The sequence below is a fragment of the Sinohyriopsis cumingii genome, chromosome 5 (genome assembly GCF_028554795.1).
Source record: "Sinohyriopsis cumingii isolate HCF-2022 chromosome 5, ASM2855479v2, whole genome shotgun sequence".
In the NCBI taxonomy this organism is placed as follows: Eukaryota; Metazoa; Mollusca; class Bivalvia; order Unionida; family Unionidae; genus Sinohyriopsis; species Sinohyriopsis cumingii.
In genome coordinates this window covers 73,875,920-73,897,090 of record NC_142965.1, presented here as the reverse complement: position 1 = coordinate 73,897,090, position 21,171 = coordinate 73,875,920, and the positions used below count along the sequence as shown (strand labels likewise).

General features: G+C 35.9%; 1 protein-coding gene across 4 annotated transcripts; it reads left to right on the top strand.

The window, feature by feature from the left end:
• Positions 1-534: 534 nt before the first annotated feature.
• On the top strand, positions 535-20,855 carry LOC149799445 (uncharacterized). Of its 4 annotated transcripts, none has more exons than XR_016421176.1 (3): positions 2,164-2,323; positions 4,909-4,990; positions 20,307-20,855. XR_016421176.1 is itself a non-coding variant. In XM_089958787.1 (2 exons), the coding sequence occupies exon 2, from the start codon at positions 4,925-4,927 to the stop codon at positions 6,053-6,055; it is 1,131 nt and encodes a 376-aa protein (XP_089814913.1). In that variant the 5' UTR covers positions 535-665; positions 4,909-4,924; the 3' UTR covers positions 6,056-6,305. The 4 variants fall into 4 exon arrangements, 2 of the variants coding, with proteins under 2 accessions (XP_089814913.1, XP_089814912.1); XR_016421175.1 differs by lacking the exon at positions 20,307-20,855 and adding an exon at positions 6,935-10,534; XM_089958787.1 differs by lacking the exons at positions 2,164-2,323; positions 20,307-20,855 and adding an exon at positions 535-665 and having other exon boundaries at positions 4,909-6,305.
• Positions 20,856-21,171: the final 316 nt, after the last annotated feature.

The window sequence follows — 21,171 nt, the reverse complement described above, 5'->3', positions numbered from 1 at the left end:
CTCGGTTTATCTTAAACTTATCCCTCCTAAGGGGTTCCATGACAATCCTATTACTCTCTCCTATTACTCTCAACTAGTTGAAGAAGTCGTTAGTTTTGTTTTTTTCTATATACTAGCTTTGAAACACTGGCCTTTTCCTCGACTCATATCATTGCTTCAATAGGACCCATAATGGAAGAGAAAAGTCGTGAAGATCATTATGAAAATTCTTAGAACAGTAAACTATTTCAGGAGATGTAGATCATGTATGGATATTGTAATTTCACATGAAGTGTGACACTGACATTTTGGTAGCCAAAATATGGTTGTTTTATCTTCAGACTTTTCAGTTGATACATACTGCACACTTTCCTCTCTGTTTGTATCTCTCAATGGACCGCTTCGGTGGCCTAAGTGATTAGAGTGTCCGCCTCAGATGCGGGAGGTCACGGGTTCAAATCACACACACACACACACACACACTCTGTCTCTCGTACAATTTTCGCGAGCTTAACAATATTTTTTAAAACGATTTTAATTATTTCATTCCAGAAAGTCCATTTACGTAATTTATGCCTATAACAATTATGAGGACTCTTGGTGGCCAAGCAAATTAAGGTGCTCGACATTACAGAACACTGACATCTCACCTCTGCGTGTTATAATATCGGATTCTCCCAACATTGGTAAGTAAGAATTCTTACCAGTACCTTCCCGTGGGTCGGTGGTTCTCCCTTCGCGTTAAACCCATTACAACCAACAAAACTATTAAATTTGTCTTCATTATAATTTGCTTTGTAAATAAACCTTGTAAACAAACTTAAGTTATTCAGTCGTTCCCCTAGCTGTATTTGTAAAATTCTCGCAGCTTGCCATTTATAGCATTCATATCATCATTTATATTCACTGAGATAATTCTCTTTTTTTCCCCAATACTAAACTAATTGTTTTAAAAATTGGTGCATTATTTCTGTGACGCTTGTAAACTTAGTATTTCCTTGGCAAATGTGCTTAATAGCATACGATGAAATGGTGTGTAAAGAGAAAACACTTATGATTTTGTTGTTGTTGTTGGGTTTAGCGCCATTTTTCAGCACAAGGTAGGTCATACGTTGGCGGCCAGTATAAATGGTGGAGGATGAACCCATGAAAAATCCAGAAAGAACTACCGCCCCACGGGAAGATACTGGCAAGCCTTCTGATTTACGCACATTGGTCGAGCCCAAGACTCGAACCCACGCAGACAGGTCAGATGGCAGTTATCCAAAACGGAGAGCGTTTAGATCACTCGGCCACTCCGAGTCCCTGAGACACTTTTTGGTAAATCTTTCCCGATCTTTAGAGCCGATTACTCGCGGAACTCGGAGAATAATTTCAGGTTTTGCAATAGGGAATACAATAGACAAATGATTACTTCCCTGAATTTGACTACATTTTTACTGAGGCTGTTTTATAATGGCTAATATAGTCTTTTAAGTGCACAAGCTATTAACCCCAGAAGTTGCAGCACGTGATCATCGAGCTGATGTTGCTGCACTTGATGATCGGGGTGTTGGTGCTGCACTTTATCAATAGGTTCGCAAGTCATTGTATTTATTTTTTCGGGGGGGGGGGGGAGAGGGGCATGTTTCTCCATGCCAAACAGATGTATAATACACATTATATCTTGTGCATATAAACTGATGTACTGATTGTAAATAATAATAATAATAATAATAATAATAATAATAATGATAATAATACAAATTGGCACATTTGCCGAGGAGAGATTCAATGAATTAATTGCAATGGTAACGTGGAACATTTTTGTGCCGTGCAGACGTGGATATAAATAATTGTGTATGGGTGGGGTTAACTCTAGGTTCCATTTTGTATTTTAAGGTATCTGTACTGTCTTTTCATGTAAACAATTCACAACTCGATAAACAACAAAAAAGTTATCCCCCCCACATTTTATTAAAAAGGTAGTTCGTGACATTGCCTTTTTGTTTACAACTATCATTGCTCAATAACCCATAAACTTCTTTAACGTACAAGCAAAGATGTATATCGAAAAAAAGAAAGAACAGACTATCACTAAGGTATCTGACCATTTAATCATCCATCAACTAATCGAGTTATACCAGTGTTTGTGGGATAAGGTATTTAGCAATATTGACTCATTACATAGATTTTACAACCGTCTACAATGTGCCCTCATCGATATAGCGCAGGTATTGACACGTTCGTTTCTATAAAGTATATTCTTGACTGGTTAACGCTCGAACGAACACCAAGCCTACTATTGAATGATCTGCTTAGAGAATTTTTTTTAATGTCATCATGGAGTGAAACAAAATAGCAGGTAGTAAATCTCTCTCTCTCTCTCTCTCTCTCACACACACACACACACACACACACAAATCCAAACGTGCCATTGCAACTGAACAGGCGTATATGCTAAGCGCAAATCTTCAGGAAATACCCTCTCACTCATCTCATCAAGCATGCACTATTTTCAACTCGAGTCGTCTAGGATATCGGTATAGTTTTTGTTCTGTGTGCAGCATAGGGTAGCATAATTTGTCTATACATATTTTTGTATGTTTGTATGGCTGGAAAGCAATAGAATAACCTCAATTCGGGTACCCCGCTCTGCGCGTTTTGCACGTATACACTCGTACATTTGTACAGACTTGTCGCAAACACGTTTATTATATACCCAGCTCGTGACTTAAACGAAAATTCATTGCGTGGGATGACTCAATTAAGTTTCCACTTACTGGACGTTGTCGGGGCCCCGAATGGTCTAAAGCGCTCACCGTTACGGATCACTGCCATCTCACCTCTGCGTCGATTTTAGTCTCGGGCTCGGCCAATGTTGGTACGTGAGAAAGCTTGCCAGTAGCTTCTCCTGGGTCGGTGGTTCTTTCCGGAGTTTTCCCGGGTTCTTCCTCCACCATTTATACTGGCCGCCACTTATAGCCTATCTTGTGCTGAAAAATGGCGTCACACCCATAACAACAACAACAACAATAAGACGTTGTCAAGCACTTATTGGGTGCTGTTAAGCAAACATAGGACCTAATAAATCCATCCTGATGTAATTGTGTATGAAATCGGGCTATGATATATGTATTTAATGTGGTTCATTCATAAACATAATCAGCACAATATTTCTTATTAAATTTATTTGCATTCACTTCAGATTCTGTGACAGACATTTAACATATAATTTATTATTCAATAAATGGAAATATATAATAAATAAATTATGGAGTTTGTACTGTTTGATATTGTGGTTACACCTAAAGCACACTAGAATTGGAAGGTTTCCCCCATTGAATTTTCCTGCAGTATCCAACAGTACTAACACTGTACTATGTAATTAAGACGTAACAGTACGTAAAGTCACATCACGGCATTCTATTTATTTATGTGCGCTTGTCATAAACTAATTTTAACAAGATTTTTAAAAATAAAAACAGATGCATATTCACTTTAATTTTGTGAAAAACAAAATTTAAATGCAATTTATTGTTGAATAAATGGGAGCATATTACAAATTACGGTGCCTGTGCAATTAGATAGTGTGGTCTCGCCTGAAGTACATAATGCTCGCAAGCTGGCCTCGTACCTAGACCGAAAAATTACCCCCCCCCCCCTTTCCAATCTGTGTTGATATTGATGGATGATTTGTGAATCTGATGTCACATGTTCATTAAAATGTGCAATTTTGCTGCCTGCAGGTCTTTCCGGAACACACCTGCATACACTATATACACTTAGTCTGGTTCCCTGCATCCAATGCTCTCTGCATTGCACTCCGCTATATTCATATAGTGGAGTGCAACGCAGAGATCATATAAAGCAGAGAACCATACTATTATACACTTACTTGTATATGGTAATAGCCATATCTAGCGCGAAATTCAAAATGTTAACAACACAGTGGGTTGTTGCTATTCCAAGTGGATTTACAGTCGTCAAACATAGGATTTGATCCGGAAATATTATGAAATACAGGTAAGTGTATAAAATGTACATCGATGTATACAAACTAGAGTCTTCAAATATTTGCACCTTTAAATTGAATAGGCGATATCAACATCCACAACTTAAGTCAATATTATTACAGGTGTGGGGCTGATTTATCAGCTTACGTTGTTCCCTGAAGTACGTTTGGCTCTCAAGTTTGCTCATTCAGGCTCAGGCTTTGGGATTGGGCAAACCTGGATACCAAAGTGGGAACAAATTGCATGATCTCTATAATCTATAAATGCTATCACAATTTATCCATCCAGTGATCAGCCCGCCTGTAACTCAGTCCTCCCCTCTTCCTAATTTTAACCAATCGATCAACTGGTAATCAAGCCATCAATCTATACCTATTTCGACATATCGCACATTACTCGATCTCGAAATAACCTTTAAACCAAGCATAGACCTTACTCTGTCACATGCTAAGATTAAAAGCAAGTTTGATAGCACTCTCTCTCTCTCTCTCTCTCTCGGCGTCCATTCCTCTGTCTTTTCAGATGTTACATGGTATGTTTACCCCTGAGTAATATGAAAGTTTATAAAAGACGTAATACATCTGCGTTCTATTTATGCCGGCATAAAGGATTTCTTCTTCTTTAGATGTCATGGGTAAGTTTCATTCCAATTCCTAAGGATCTTAGATCTTTCTTTTTCGAGTTAGTTATATAAAGGTAATTATGACAAATTAACAAATTGTGAATATCTAGCGATCATAAGATGCTAGTTGACGAGGTAAAGGAATACGTACTTATAAAAAGTACCACCCAGCTATCAGTTTACAGTTAACGTTGACCACTTGATCCCCGCCAAAAAAAATATTTTGCATGAATTTCTCGCGTGTATTTTTTTTTTTTTTTAACAACAAAACATATCCCATTTATAGTAACTGTTCTATGTATTCCACTTCAGGGAGCAAGGGAGTAAAATGGTATTTTTGACCGTATTGAAACGAAGAATGGGCTTCAAGGCCGGAGAAGATAACAATTTGAAGGTGAAGGCCCTCAACATATTTGCATGCCCTGTTTACTTGTATACAATATCCAGCGTGTGGTTCCATATGGTAACCGAAGTACTACCTTATCATTATACTGATACCAGTAGATATCACGTGACCTTCATTACAGTTGTGTGTCTGGAGATGATGCTAAATTGGTTTTGTGTACGTCGTGTAGAAAGTAGTTTTACATCAAATTCCGTAAATAAAAATGGTTTAAAAAACGAATCGAGCCTGTATAAAAGCGTTAGACCCGATTCCCCCTTCACCAGTGAGTCTAGTCAAGACAAAATAATATTTCCTTCTGAGGAATCCTACTGTTTAGAAAACATGTATCTGAAGGACTTTTGCAAGTCCGGTGAAAATGCTAGCGGTAATGTGTCATTGGATGATGTGTTTCAAAATCAGTGTTTATTCAAATTAAGTCCAACATCGCCTCCCAAGAGGAGTTATTGGTCTTGGAAGCACTGTGAAAAGTGTGGCATAATGAAACCACCTAGGTGCCACCATTGTTTCCTGTGCGGCGCATGCGTATTGAAACGAGATCATCATTGCTACTTTGTTGGAAAATGTGTCGGATTACGGAACCAGCGACATTTTATTGTCTTTTGTGCATGGGCATCTCTGGGAACAATTTATGCATCTGTGCATTTCATTAACTATTTCTACAATTTCCACTGGCCTGAATTAAGAATCTGGGACCTTTACGCACCAATGACAATGATACGGTGTCTGCTTGGGTTCACTTCATTTTTCCATACACACGTTATTCTTACTCTCACGTTTTTGATTTTGTTTGTCATCGTGAGTACTGGATTTTTCTTGTCTCAAGCCGAACTAATTTTTCTCGGGATCACCACATTTGAGAGAAAACCGATTGATGGTGGTAAAGTTAAAATTGTGGACACAAGATCTCTCAAGGAAAGAATTTCATCCGTTTTTGGGGCATACTGGACTCTTAATTTCCTTCTGCCAATACACTTTCTATTTCCTCCTATGGAGGATGGGGTGAACTGGGTTCACATCAAGATTGTTCCAGCTGAAAGAAAAATGCACGTTTAAAAGCAGTAACTATCAGGGGTTTTCTCATCTATAAGTTTAGTCTGTTTAAGTTTGTAAGATTGGATAAATGACAGGTAATACATTTGTCCATACCAAAGGATGCATTTCCTAACGAAATATATTATGCCCTTGATAAGGTGTCCGTATTAAAATTGTAGAAAGATGTGTGTATTGTATATCGCACTCGAACGCATGAAAAAACTAAGTATGACACATGAAGAATAGGAAATAAAATAAATGTTCTAACGTATCTTTCTATGACTTTCTTGACAAGAGTGCTGTAATGAGGTAGTGGTAGTGATATGTCCATCTGTAAAATCGAGATATATTTGTGATTATTTGTTTGATTTATTAAGCTTTTCGGGGCATTTTACTTCTAAAACATTAACATGAGTGAAGAATTTGGCCAAACGTACTTTTCTTCATTCATTATTGAATACTTTAAATATTAGAAACAATACAAAAATTCAGTAAATTTGGTCCTTACACATGCAATAATGATGTTGTTTTCATTAAATTTATTCTATCGTGTTCAGACAAATCTAGGAAGCCAAATATTTGCTGATTATGGCATTCTGGTCCTTGTATTTGGGCTTTATATTTGTCACCAATGGCATCATGTAACAGTCCATTTAGATGGCTCTGTCTTAAAATGAAATGTACACTGGATCAAATAACTTTGGGAACAGTGTAGCCAACGTTTCAGCTATGCTTCGCTGTTAAAATAGAAACAGACACAGCAGATTTATTTAAATAGGTGCAACGTTTGTTATCTTTTCTATGTATGGCAATGCTAAATAAGTCAACCAACTGTCATTGCATCTAATAGTGCACAATACAATCAGTATTATTTTTTCCTTTATATTTCATTGAGGTTAGCTGATCATCAGAGAAGGATACTTGCATTCGATAGAAACAGCATGGGATCATAAACAGAAAATAAATAATATTGCGTTCAGCCTATGGACATTTGCAAAAGATAACAAAGCAAACGAGTAATTCCACCGGCTCTAGAAGACACTGGGTCAAGTTTCCAGTCATTTGGTTTAGATGCAACTCTCTGCAGAATCTGCAACATAACGTTACGTTGCAGACGTTATTTCCTAGTACGAGTTAAATTGTCTTTGTTAATCTGTTTCTATAACTACTGCAATGGATTTCATCACAAACGTGGAAAAAAGAAAGAAATTACACAAGGAGTTTAATTAGCTTAATGACACCTTCATCGTGGTTATACATCATTAGCACGTGTCATTTTACAACTAGTTCTAATTTCTGTGATAACAACCAGTTTCGAAAAATGATAAACAATAGTTTAGATGCTGTCTGTTTTATCGTTTTAGTGTTGTCCAGTTGCTTTCCTTCGTGTCTTCACTTCACATGTTTGTACATAGTACCAGCATTACCTGTACAATTGTGGTATTTATGTATGAAGAGCTGATATTTCTCTGAACATGCGTAAGAGGGTCCCTTAATTGAAGCTATTAATTCTATCGCCGATTCAGATAGTGGATACGTTTTGTTTTGACAGTGTTCTCAGTCTTTTAATATAAGATGGATATGAATGTATATATATGGAAACGGGTAATTCTTCTCTCTGAAATGTTTCAGGCAAGTATTTTGCATGACGATAAAACATGTGATATATTGAATTTAAATGAATGCATTAAAGTATTTCGTAATATATAGAGGCAAAGGAATGTAGGAATCACACCATGTTGGCGTAGGATATGTCTCACAGGTTTGATATATTTACATGAAACGTGGTAGATATATAAATGGCCCATTTAGACAAAAATCTGCGTGATGTATGACCCGTTTGATTGATATAGATCTTGTCGAAGTAAAACCATAATTTGACTATTCACATTGGAAGTAATCACTTTGATCGCGCAATTTCTGTTAGTCATTGCATTTCTGCCCTGTTGATGAATGTAGTTTTCAGACAGAACATCGTCTTGCAATTAATTTATATATCGCCTGGAAATTAGGCACATAACTAGATGATGCCATTTTTCCTTTCGTGATTTCTGTAAGAGTGTTTGCCTTTTTGAATGAGGCGGTTTGCAGTATAGTCTATAATTTTGTGAATCCAGTTACTCTCGTTGTTCTTAGTGGATTGCTATGAAACTTAGTACATTTTATGGTCATCTTCATCAGCTATGCTGGTCAAACAGGCATTGCACTCACACTAATTTTGGAAGTGTTATTTACTTTTTAAACTATAGACTCAATCTGATTAAAATCAGATCTCCACTGTTATACATGAAGATCTGAAAGTGACCACTTAGGGGTCATGTTCTAGTAACCTATGTTATTACCATAATTGCTAATTGTATACACCAATCAGATGAAGTCTTACATCTTCACGTTTAGAGACTGAGCAGTGTGGATGATGAGCATAAATGTGTACCGAACGATTTGATTCACTTTCAGATTTTTGAAATCTACATATCTATTGGCTAATTCAAAGGTCACCAGAACATCATCATTAAGTGGTCGTCGTATGACAGCGGAGATCTGGTTTTAATCAGATTGACTATATACTCACTTCAGTGATGCAGCTAGGGGTGAGATAGAGGAGAGGGGGCGCTATATTTACGAGAGCAAATCGTTCACCATTCCCCTAGTTTTGTTAGGTACGAAATTTCTATCATTGATAATCTTAATTTCTTTATCTATCACACCTTGCAGAGGATAAATATATCCCATTGTATCATATCAAACTGACTGATAGATTGTTGAATTATATATAGTCGTCAAACGAGATAACATACCCTATGTTGATGTGCCTTTCAACAAGAAACTAAAATCGACTCGGGTTGCTAGAATACTGTAAGCCGCGGAGTTTGTCTAGACAATATATTACAGTATGTTTTGCCTTTAAGTCCCAAAGCCGCCGTTGGTTCAAAAGGTTGTATATGCCAAATAATCAGAATTATACTAAATCTTGGAAGATATAGGCCTTAAACATCGCTGGGTTCCAATAAAACAAGAAGATATGGACGTTTCTTCACATTATAAGTCTGGTAATTTCTCCCTCAAACTGAGAAACCCGGCCATTTTTCACATGTGTAGGAAATAATTCGATGTTGATCGGCGACATCCGTAGGTGTAAGGATTTTAGACAAAAGCTGCGACACAAGATTTAAAAACGCTACCATTGTAAACATGATAAGCTAACACCACGCTGTGTCGGATTGTCTTCAGCCGAAGTTTGCGCTTCGAGCGCCCCAGCATGTGCAGATAACGCCAAAGCAGCCTACTCCATCACTTACTTAAATAATTTCTGTGTGCACTGTTAGGCTTCTATTGACTTTCAACATCCCTCCTCCAGTTCACTGACTTAGTTACATCAAAAGAATTTTGCAAAATGATAAGTTATTTTTAGTTTATATATGTATATTATTGGTTTCATGAAATGTGTCTGATAACACCCTATACAATAGCCTAACGCATAAATATGCTAACATTCGGTACATATTGTAAATGTGCGTGTTTTCATAGTTCATTTATATGAATACACATTTGATCAATTTATGAATTAATGCTTGTATTGTATTCTAATGTATTATTAGCTTATTAAAATGCTATACAATATACAAGGGCTTAACTTTTATTAGGCGTGAACAATTGTAATCTGTCGTAGTATAATGTAATGCATTGATGAATACATGATTTAAAAACAAACTTCGTATGTTGTGGGAATTATAACATCGTTCGAAAATTAAAATTTCTACATCACTTAAAAGCTATGTATGACGCCTTGTAAAGCTCTCAGTGGAAGTTAATTATTTATACAAATCTCAAGAGACATGGATAGGGCGGCTAAATTCTTCTTAATCATATTCACAGACAAACACAGTGCGAGAGTTAAGTCCAATAATCCTCGCAAGTTACACAATTTTACGACAAGACTTTAGTTTATATTTAAAACTGACACCAAGGATAATGTCGCACCAACAATTCGGCTCACTCTTATTTGACTCAGGAGTAGGAAACCGATTAGAAATTTTGTACTCATACTGTACCAAAACATAGGAGTAAATAGCTATTATTGCCAATATTGTTTCTATTTTACAAAGGGTTTCTTTAAAAAAAATATAGTGTCTTAGGACGGTAGTAAAACTTAAAACTGAACAAGTTAGTAAATACATTATTTGCGTGAAAAGCTATGTTTTAATTCAACTTTGACTCTTTCGCTCCACTTACGCCTACACCTGCAATACAGTAAACTATCTAAATCGATAGCATAACATTACCTTTGTTCAGTATAACTAGGTATTCGAAACGTTCTGAACACTTGGTTATAATTGTTTGCTTCTTTCAACATATCAATACGTTTAATGCCAATAGATAGTCAAAATAACGTTCTATAATGTCATCTGAAGCGTACCACACGCTTGGCGCATTCAGATATATGCACATGATGGTACACTGTCTGTGAATTCCTACCCCTTTACTTGGTTAGCACGTGCGAGTGTTGTCACTCAAAATAGCGTGCTAATAATTCAATGTGTATGAATTCCAGCCCTTTCCGTAGGTTAGTAAGTTTGGGTGTTGGACACTAAGAAACGAAGTGAAATGTTTACTTTTTTTCCATTTATCTTTCGTAGAGTGTAAAAACATTTTGTCAAAATTTAAATTTTATTTTATCAATTAAAAATGTGGAATTTTAAAATGGTTTTTGCAATTTTTGAAATTTGTGAGGACTTTTTTCAGTGTTCGATAAGTACAGCATATTTACTGTTCCTCTCTACTAATTCTGTTTGATAATTTAAGTATTAAGTTTAGTCTCCGCCATGTTTACTTTCGGAACGTTAGTACTACCTTTAGTCTTAGCTATTATTTTGGCATTTAGAAAACATGCTTTTCGTCTCCGCTTTGTAATTTTAGCACTCCTTTTAATCACATCCATTTTAGTGCTATTATGAGTCAGTTCCCTTGATAGTAGCTATTTATAACTATAAATATATACAAACTTACCAATATCGGTAACAAAATATGTAGTGGAGGTAATGCTTTATATATAAATCTTGGATATGTGCATTTAGCCCATAGGCAGTATTAGATGCGAAGTACAGGGTATTGGTCATTGGACACATTGTGTTTGATAATATTATAGAGTGCTGGATAGTAGATCACTCGATACTGGATAAGTGATATTCTGGTCACTCAAAACTCCGTGTTGGATTGTATGTGTGGGAGTATTGGTCACTTCATACGGTGTCTTTGATAGTAAGTGATGGGTATTTGGTCACTACGCGTTGGATATTAAGTGTTGCTTATTGGTCACTTCAGACGTCCGAATAGTATGCGTGGGGTATTGGATATTAGATAATTAGGTACTGGACAGTAGATAAATGGATAGTGGGCACTCGATGCACCATGTAGGATAGTAAGTGTGGGTTATTTGTCATCACACATATTGTGTTGCATAGTATTTGTCGGGTATTGAATAATGGATAGCTAAGTGTTGGAATGTACATGACAAATTGTTGGATAGGAGATGAAGTATTAAAATTACATTTCTCGTTTAACCCATGTAGTTTCTATACAGTTCCTTAATGTTAAACATATGGGGAATTTTTGACATTACATTTATCGTTTGACCCGACCATTTTTCGAAATGCAGACGTAATATTCACTTCTCTTTTGATCTCACACTATCCCGAATTGTTAAAATCTCATTTGTTTTATCCGATCTAAATCTCACAATGTTAAATTACTGCTGGACCGTATACCATCCCCTGGCGGTTAAACTACTTTGTAATGGTAATTCCCGTTACAGCCTAAAGTGTCCCACAGTTCTACATTTCTTTACTTTGCGAAGCTTGCTTTATATTTTACTTTCACAAAATCGATCTTAGTGATACATTAAACATTTCCTAATTTTGTCGTGACGGGTTCTTATGCCGCCACTGTGGTAGGTGTGTCATGGTTTTGGTGGGGTGCTCCCAATATTCTATTTAAATTATTATGGAAGTCCCACCCAGGCTAGATTTTGGTTGGAAGTTAAATTAGCGAAAGATATATGTAAAGCTTCGAGCCCACGGTCAACAATGCCGACGGTTAAATGACTGAATCTACAAAAAAGTGAAATTCAAAGAATAAGAATTTAATGACAATTCAATAATCAAATGATTAAAATTTCCCAAGTACTCTCCTTCCGCTCGAACCTATGATAGCCTATTGCATTTGATTAGTAGTGTGAGATAGCTTTCCACTTGTTCTTGTATTCTACTCATCTGTGAATTCTTCTCTTCTATTCCTCCAATTCCTTCTCCACTTCCTCCCGACTACCTCCAGATTCCTTCTCCTCATCGACTTCTCTATACTCCTCCTCCTTCTTCACTTTCTCATCCTCTACTCCTTTTCCTCCTCCTTCTCGAGTCTCTCAACCGACTCAACTCCGACTCCACTGCTATACTTACTTCCGTCTCCCCGCTTAGAGACTCAACTGAACCAGGAGTTCTTTCGCCCAAAAAGCTTCCATTACAAGGCCTTGTCTTTCATTAGAATCTCCTCTCTAAGTTTTACCGCCAAATTACGAGTGGCTTTCTCAGAGTAACCCTATATTGCTCAGCAATCTTCCTAGGCGAGAGAAAATTTCCTCTTGCTAGTTAGAAGTTATAATTCGCATCGCAATTGTTATCACACCCTCCGTCTCAATTCCGATTTGATGTTGCTTTGACCCGATTCAATCAAATTTAGCGGACAATGTCCTTCTCGCTGTATGTCCACGTGGGGACGGATTTAGAACACGCCCCGTTTCCCTCTCGTGGGTTCCTCTGATCTCATGACAAAGCTGTAACACACAGGTGGTAAGCAGCTCGATCTCACGCCTGTGCCGATCCAAGATGTCGGACCTTCTCTCTGGTCACGTAACCTGCAGCAATGTTTAGACAGCAACCATGGATTTTAATAATATCTTAGTATATACACGACTTACGAACTGGGCTGTGCAAACGTTGCACTCTATTCTGTAACAATCTAGTTATGATATTAAATTTTTTGTTTCTTTGCATGAAAATAATTTTATTGTAATTTTTAACTTTTTGTAAAATTATGCGAGGTAACTGACGCTAGAAGAAAACAAAGGTTAATTTGGAAACAAACATTCTGGAGGACCTTAAATGTTTTCAACATTGAATTCGTGTCTCTCCTTATTGAGATTAATTATGAACTTCATCAAGTTTTAATGAAAATTAGACAAATTGCATTATCAAATACAGACGAAAATTGACGCAGTTAACCGCATGGAGGTAAAAATTTGATTCTTGTCAGTTAGTGTTAATTTGGTGTTATCAGTGCTTTTTCCTGATGTCGACTGTTTTTGTCACGGCGTTGAAAGTTTATTTGTAATTATATAATTCTATACTTGTTAAATTAATTTATATTTCAGAGATATGTATTTCAAAATCGCTGCGTTAGTTCTTAATGATCCGTTTAATTTGATTGATTTCTAGCAACTGTAGCATTTAGAGGACTCATGGTAATAATGGTATGGAAAAATGGGAATCAGCTTGGAAATACATACATACATAAAATAGAGTATATATGGGTTTGGCTGACCAGGATTGGTTAATAATGTAAGTTAAGTTTTAGGGAAAAAAATCATTTGAGAGCTTATCCTAGTTGTAAGTGATTTTTTTTTAGAGACATTGTTTTATTGATGGAATTTCAGTCCTTTAACAGTCTTGAGTTTGGAACACTCATTACTAAAATAAGCACCTTACTCTTTGGTGCGGAATTGAAAGCACATGTTTCAAACACATGCAGATCCAGAAAATGCCGCGGCTCATATCCTTTCCACTACACAGAAGCTGACATCCAGGTTTCATCTATACTGATAAATATAGGTTTGATCATGAGTACCCAGAAATTTTAAGTTATTGAATTTTTAATATCATGGTGTTTGCATAGGTTTACTATCTGAACTGAATTAGTACAGTGAGTCCTATATCGAACTTCGCTTCTTCCCCATTGGGTGTGACAAATTGCCAATAGTTCTTGTCCAAAATTTATTTCAAGTCCTGACTTTCCTATCTTGTTTATCCATAACTGTTCAAAATTTATTTTGTATTTGACATTAATATCACACAAGAAGCCTTAATTCTCCCCTAAGCATGTTTTGTTCTGGATTGTGTTGATTCATCTGCCTGCAAGGCGTGTAATGATCTAGAGAAATGTTTAATGAAAACGAAGACCTGTTAGAACATTTTGCAGTTGTAAATTTCAGTGCACAGTCAGGTCATCATCGGTCTTCTGTTTTTGTTCCTATTATCTTGCGGCATCCATCACAGTGCTATCCTGAGAAATACTGAAGGGCATGTCATAACCATCTTAAACGGTACCAAGGTTTTTTGTGTGAGGATCTACATTGTGATCCTGATCCGCCAAAAGATGTGGCATGATTGTGAAGAAATCCGTCTTGGAGAGCAGAACGCTTGCATATTTTATCTTTTATGATGCTCCAGCAGGTGTTGTGGAGCTCTACTTCAGCTTTTAGGTCAAAAGGTTGAGATTTCCAGATTTGTCGCAGCCTGAAATTGGCGTTTCGGGCTTTATAGACCCTTGATTTGATGCCCATACTGATGCCGCTTTGCTTGGTGACGATATTGCTGTGGTATGCGAAATTCTATGCATCCTCTACAGGTTTGTTGTTTATGGTTACGGAAGCGGGGGGAGTGGGAGTGGCGCTGAGGTGCGTGGTCTGTGTTTGAGTCTGAGGCCGAATTGATCAAACGATTCACATAAATTATATACTTTCTTATGCATGTCAAATCGTCGCAAGGTCGAGATGTATATATGTATTCAACGATTCTGCATGAGTCAAATGTTATGCGTCACTTGTGCAGTAGAGTCTATTTCAGGCACATGCATAGTATAACAAATTAACATATTTACTTACAACAAGTCGTTCAGTTATTTGAGTAGATATATAAATAGCTACCTTAAAACAAGATACATGCAGATGTAAATTTCATGCATTGCATTCCTACCTCCGCACATATGTTTACTTACATGTATGTATGTATGTATGTATGCATGTATGTATGTATGTATGTATGTATGTATGTATGTAAACTTATCTCAGAATTTTCCTATCCCTCCGAGAAGAAAGAAAAAAAAAACCAGAACACATAATAATAAAAGCACAGTAGTAGCAAAATGGGCCAGTATTGGAACCGACCGGCCATGATGGTGATATACGGACATTTAACTCTGGGGACTTAGGGAACTTAACATCAGTGATGATACTATAATAGCTATCTAAGGGAATTTGATAGTATGATCCACTAAGGATTTGCATATAAAGTTTTACATCTGGGGCCACCATTTGAACCCTACGGAAACTTAGTAGCATGTGTCTGTATGGGATCCTATAGGGTTTAAAAATATGTAGCACTATCGTGTCCTATGAAAGTTTATCATGGATTTACACACACATTTAGCATCACGGATATCACTATAAAATATAACATTAGGAATTTCACTACAAGAGGAAGAGGGCATGTAACATTAGGACGACAATATGTAGGGGTATATTGGAAGAATGAAATCTAGCAGATTTTTGGAGGAAAATGGGAGTTGAACACGATGCATGTCACTAAAGGAGACAAGTTCAATAAAGTAGGCAAACAAATTTGGATGGACAATCACATCATTAGATATATAAATAAGTGAGGATTGGCTGATTCACATACGCTTGGATATATAATCTAAGAGCCCACCACATATACAAACTAATAGGGATAACGCACATGCTTTGACTTACTACCCAGCACAGTATCACGCAGACAGTGGAAAGGGTATAAGCTCTCCCGACCTTTACTCCTTTTTAATTTAAATAAAATAGAATTTAATCTGGATATTCACAGGAAAAGTACAGTCTCTTTTGTGTGTTTGTGAATTTGTCCTACACTAGTTACTGGTAACTGATAATAAAACTTTCTCGTAATAATAAAGGATATCCATCGTCTTTTGTTAACGATATTTTGAAGTTCTAGGCAAGGAATCCACTATCGCCACATTTATTTGTTGGACATGCAGAGAACCTGATGATTACGATTAGAAAAAAATCGATATGCAAAGTATCTTTCTTCTATGATTGTACCGAAGAATCACTTAGACAAACTTTATTAACAGAAGATAAAGTTGCAGTCATCCCAGCCTCAGTGTAAAAACAGTTCTAAGCAAAATTAGATTGGAAAGGAATCATGACAAATAGCAATCGTAGGCTATGTGCCGATTTCAATCTTACCTGTCAAACAACATTCTTTGCAGTGTTAAGTTACATTTTCTAAAAGCTTTTTACGATATTATACATTAAAATACATCACTGAAATCAGATAATAATAATTTTACCAAAAGGTTGATTATTTCCTATCGATCAACATATCTGTTTTCAAACGTTCGGCAGCATAAAAGGTTAAACGCTTATGAAGATCACTTCCACTTGCACATTAGGTTCCTTGAATATTCTGAATATCAAGTAATATAATAAAGCTGTCGTTAGTTTTACAAAGCAATGTGATGTGATTGAAACATTCTGCACGTGCTTGAAAAAAGATTCTTTCTTTAATATATTCAATCAAAGCAATTTAACAGTTTCTGTGTTCCTTTCTGACAGATTTATAGAACTTTGATAACCAATATATTCTTATCTAAAAGTGGCAGTTCTTGAGAATCCAGAAGTTCATTTGTTTGTATAAATTCGACAGAACCAATCAGAGGATCTAGTAAAATTGTCTGTTGCTGAAATACTTTGCGGTGTTGCATTATACATAAATTAAAATCTAAAAAATTTCACTGCCGAAAATAAATCATAGTAAAAATAGATACTGATCTTTTAAAACATATTGTGTTGCATTGTAAACTGCGGTGTGATACTTGAAAAAATTAACTTCGTTTTCAAAACATAAATAAAAAGGCGTTCTTGAAGCATAAAACATAGGTCCTCGTTTCGTATATGTCACTTTTATCACTTATAAAATTCGTAAAATGATCCAACACACACACACACGCACACACACACACACACACGTGTCTGCCTGCCTGCCTACGTACGTACGTGCGTACATACACACATACATACATGCATGCATGCATACATACATACATACATACATACATACATACATACATACATACATATATACATACATGCATACATACAATATTTTTATGTTTATTGTAAGAAACAAAGTTAGTGTCCCAAAACTGGCACTGCCCTTGAACGACTGTTTCCTTTTCAAAAAAGCTATTTAACAGTTGGAATGACAGATTATGTAGTATGTATTGTTGAATTTAATTTTTAGGAGACATGTCCTCGGCGTGAATTCGAGTAGAACTGAGTTATAACGATAGCGCTTAAACGTAACAGTATATTGATACATATAGCTAAACACCATTATTATTAAGCATCCGATGATGGACGGTTTAAGCTCGTGGGCATGAAATTATAGAGGAATACGGAAAGCAATCATCAGCTGCATTGCTTGAATGGCATTACAGCACAGATGAACCCTAGACATCAACCACAGGACGCATTGCATAATATTTCATTGCTTCTTCGGCACGCCGGAAGATGCATCTCTTGAAATAGCTGCTTCTGTTCAATTTCATACTTCAGGGACGTTTCTTTTACACTCTAAGTTACAACTGTATTGTAATTATGATAGTATTGGGTCTCAGTGGCTGACTTGAAAAACATTAATTAGAAACCCTGTTTTTGTATTGTCATAGTGAAATAAAGACAGGAGCTGCTAAATATGGACGAATTCACATTTCTTAATTGTTTATGCCAGTAAAATCGAATTTATGATGAGAATGGCTTCAGGTTCAATAAGTCTAAACCTTCCTTTGAAGATTTAGATTCATCAGAGGCAAAGCGATATAATCGGTCTGAGCAACTTTCGGCAATATTTTTTCTTCTAAATTGACGAGAACGGTTGCAGTAGACAACCAGTCGTAGGCAGTCGCATCGTGTGGACTGAAAATGAAATGATTTTGTGATGAACGTATTCATTGTACTGATCCAGTAATTTTATTTGCCGAAGGTCGCTTTAACAAAGAATAAGTTCCTGAAACATATAATATTTCTCCGAAAAGTCTGAGATGGAAAAACTAGAAGCAGTCTATGATTGATGGTAAACAATGCATACCTTTAAGTCGTAAATGAGGTTCGCTTCTGTTATGTTTCACTCTGAATTCATTTCTAGCAAACATTATTACCCGTATAGCAAAAATATACATGCAAAGAAAACTAGCATTAATTATTATTTAATGGAATTTATGTTCAAAAGGATGAATATTGCTTGCCCGAAGAAGTTGAAGAGAAACGATTCGGTTATATAGTTAAAGAAATGACTCACTTTGTGTTGTCAAACGTGTATAAGTGCGCCGGATATCATGGTTCATATCATACCGTGATATACACCGACTAAGCCATCGCGGCAAATCTTTGTTTCCTATTTGCACGAACCAGTATACAAGTTTCACAATCGAGGTAATCAAGGGCATCGCTGGCTATAGCATTAGCTAGCTGATTGAAAGCGAGGCTGAAGGTGTGTACCTCATGCATGTGTGCTAAAGACAATAGTGGACTACTATAGTATAACAACCTAGTCAGGTTCCTTATTTGACATCAATTTTCCAAGCGTGTGAGAAAACCTTTTAAATTAATTGAAAAATCAAAATAATAAAGTGACTCAAGATAAAGATATCTTGATATTATACTTTCATCCCATCACTGAGCCCAACCAAGCAAGTGTTTCATACGTCATCAAACATGTAGGTTTTACAAAATTAAATTTCCTGTAATAAAGTTTCAGGGTTGATGTTTAATACATCATCAAACAGCTAGGTTTTACAAAATTAAATTTCCTGTAATAAAGTTTCAGGGTTGATGTTTAATACATCATCAAACATGTAGGTTTTACAAAATTAAATTACCTGTAATAAATTTTCAGGGTTGATGTTTAATACATCATCAAACAGCTAGGTTTTACAAAATTAAATTTCCTGTAATAACTTTTCAGGGTTGATGTTTAATACATCATCAAACAGCTAGGTTTTACAAAATTAAATTACCTGTAATAAATTTTCAGGGTTGATGTTTAATACATCATCAAACATGTAGGTTCTACAAAATTAAATTACCTGTAATAACTTTTCAAGGTTGATATTTACATTATCTAGTCGTCACATATTATTTTTCAGCGTAGCATTGAGGTGTTTGCTGCGAGAAATATTTTCTAATAAAGAACGCAGATGTTTTAACTTTCTTATTTGGTCTTCGAAGCGGTTTTAAACCAGCATTCCATTTATGATGTTGCTTTGCAAAATTCTTGTAATATTTGTGTTTTTTTTATAATAAAAAAAACTAGAAAGACAATTGACAATGATTTGAAACTTTTGTAAAATTTGGAACTCTGAAGTTCTTAATAACTGAGAAATTATTCTCAGTAATGAAGACATACTTAATTACACTTTCTGTATGTGTTGTATAACACGTTTACTGACCCTTGTCTGTATCGTCACGTAATCTTCCATTTGCAGAGCGTATACCAGCGCTCGTAGATAAGTCTAGCAGGTGATTTCCAAAAAATGATAGTGCTGGTCATAATTATCACGTGGAAATGGAAGGTCAATAGTGTTTACTTCATGCATTATAAAAGTTTAGTCATTTCCTATGTAATCCGCCTTTAGTCCGTTCCTACGATTTACACCACCGGTTACTATAACTGAACTCTTATGCGAGTAATGGTTAACTTTCATCTTGCAATTTAAGTTAAGGAATTGGTCGAAATTAAGACGTTTATATATAGGAGGATGTTCAGGTGAAATATAAACATAGGACATATAAATATCATTTCATCCAAAATAATCCCTTTCCAATTGTAACCAAACAATACAATTATCATGACTTTGTGCAACTTGCATATCTCTTACCAGACTCTGCCTTGGATACAATAAATTGTCTCGTCTGGCACGTTTTGCTTTCTTCTTAACACCTTATTTTATAGGAAAAGGATGAACTTGATAACCATGAAAATCTATACGAGCATTTTTTTTTTCGTGTTTAAAAAAGCATATCGCGTCGATTTTTAAAAGAAATAAATTAAATTGATTCGTTTCTTTTCCTTTTTCGTACGCCATTCGACATTCAATTTTTAGTTTTGTGTGTTCGCATAATTCCTGAACCTTTTCCATGCTGTTTTCCTCTTCATTTTTTCTTCTTCAGATATCTCAAATGGCAGCAAATTATCCAGCACCGACCAACACTGACCAGTACTGACCAACACTGAAGGTCAGTGACCTGCCGTATTAATTGACTGTTGAGGGATTTGATCTTATTCAAGTCTTCAGCTGCAGCAATATGAGGTTTTTTTTTGTATTGTCTTCCAATGTAACAGCGTAAAATTGACGACTTTCCTTAATAGCGCGAACTCAAGTGTATAAACTATTAATGTACAATTAATTAATTAATTAATTAAATAATTAATTACACAATATTAGAGATTTTCAGTGCTCTGTAAATATCCTTCTTGAATTTATTGATAAACTTGGAAGAGCAAAATATATTTATACCTTCAAAATTCACGTACATATCAACTTGCAAAGAGAAACTGAAATTGCATGCCAACAGAATTTAATGTGGTTATTAAAAGAAAACTTAAGCCATTATTATAGTTAGTATAATACCAGAAAATCTTATTTTGATATACATATATAGAAAACTTTGAGGTTAATTTATTCGATGGGTTAATTTAGCAACCTATGAGTATTGTTTTATTTCAGTTCTCTGTTGAAATTCCGTTCTTCTTTCACTCCCGCGGGGCTATAATATCGAGAGAGGTCATCCTCTAGATAACGCCAGCCAAATCCAATTAACCACCCTTCTTGCTAAGAGGGCGACGTTACAATGACCCATGTGACTTTTACTAGACGTGAACCAGCGAGCTCATCAATGATACTGTAACGATCCAGGGATTTTACTTGAACGAGCGATGTCCAACACTAGCGCGATGCCGCTGGAAGTCGTAAGTTGCCCCTTAATTCCAAAGACCTCTATACAACTCTTGTTGTAAACTAGAAGGTCCAACGTG

What these genes read in the sequence shown, in the direction of transcription:
- LOC149799445 (XM_089958787.1), top strand. Translation starts at nt 4,925, where the DNA reads ATGGTATTTTTGACCGTATTGAAACGAAGAATGGGCTTCAAGGCCGGA.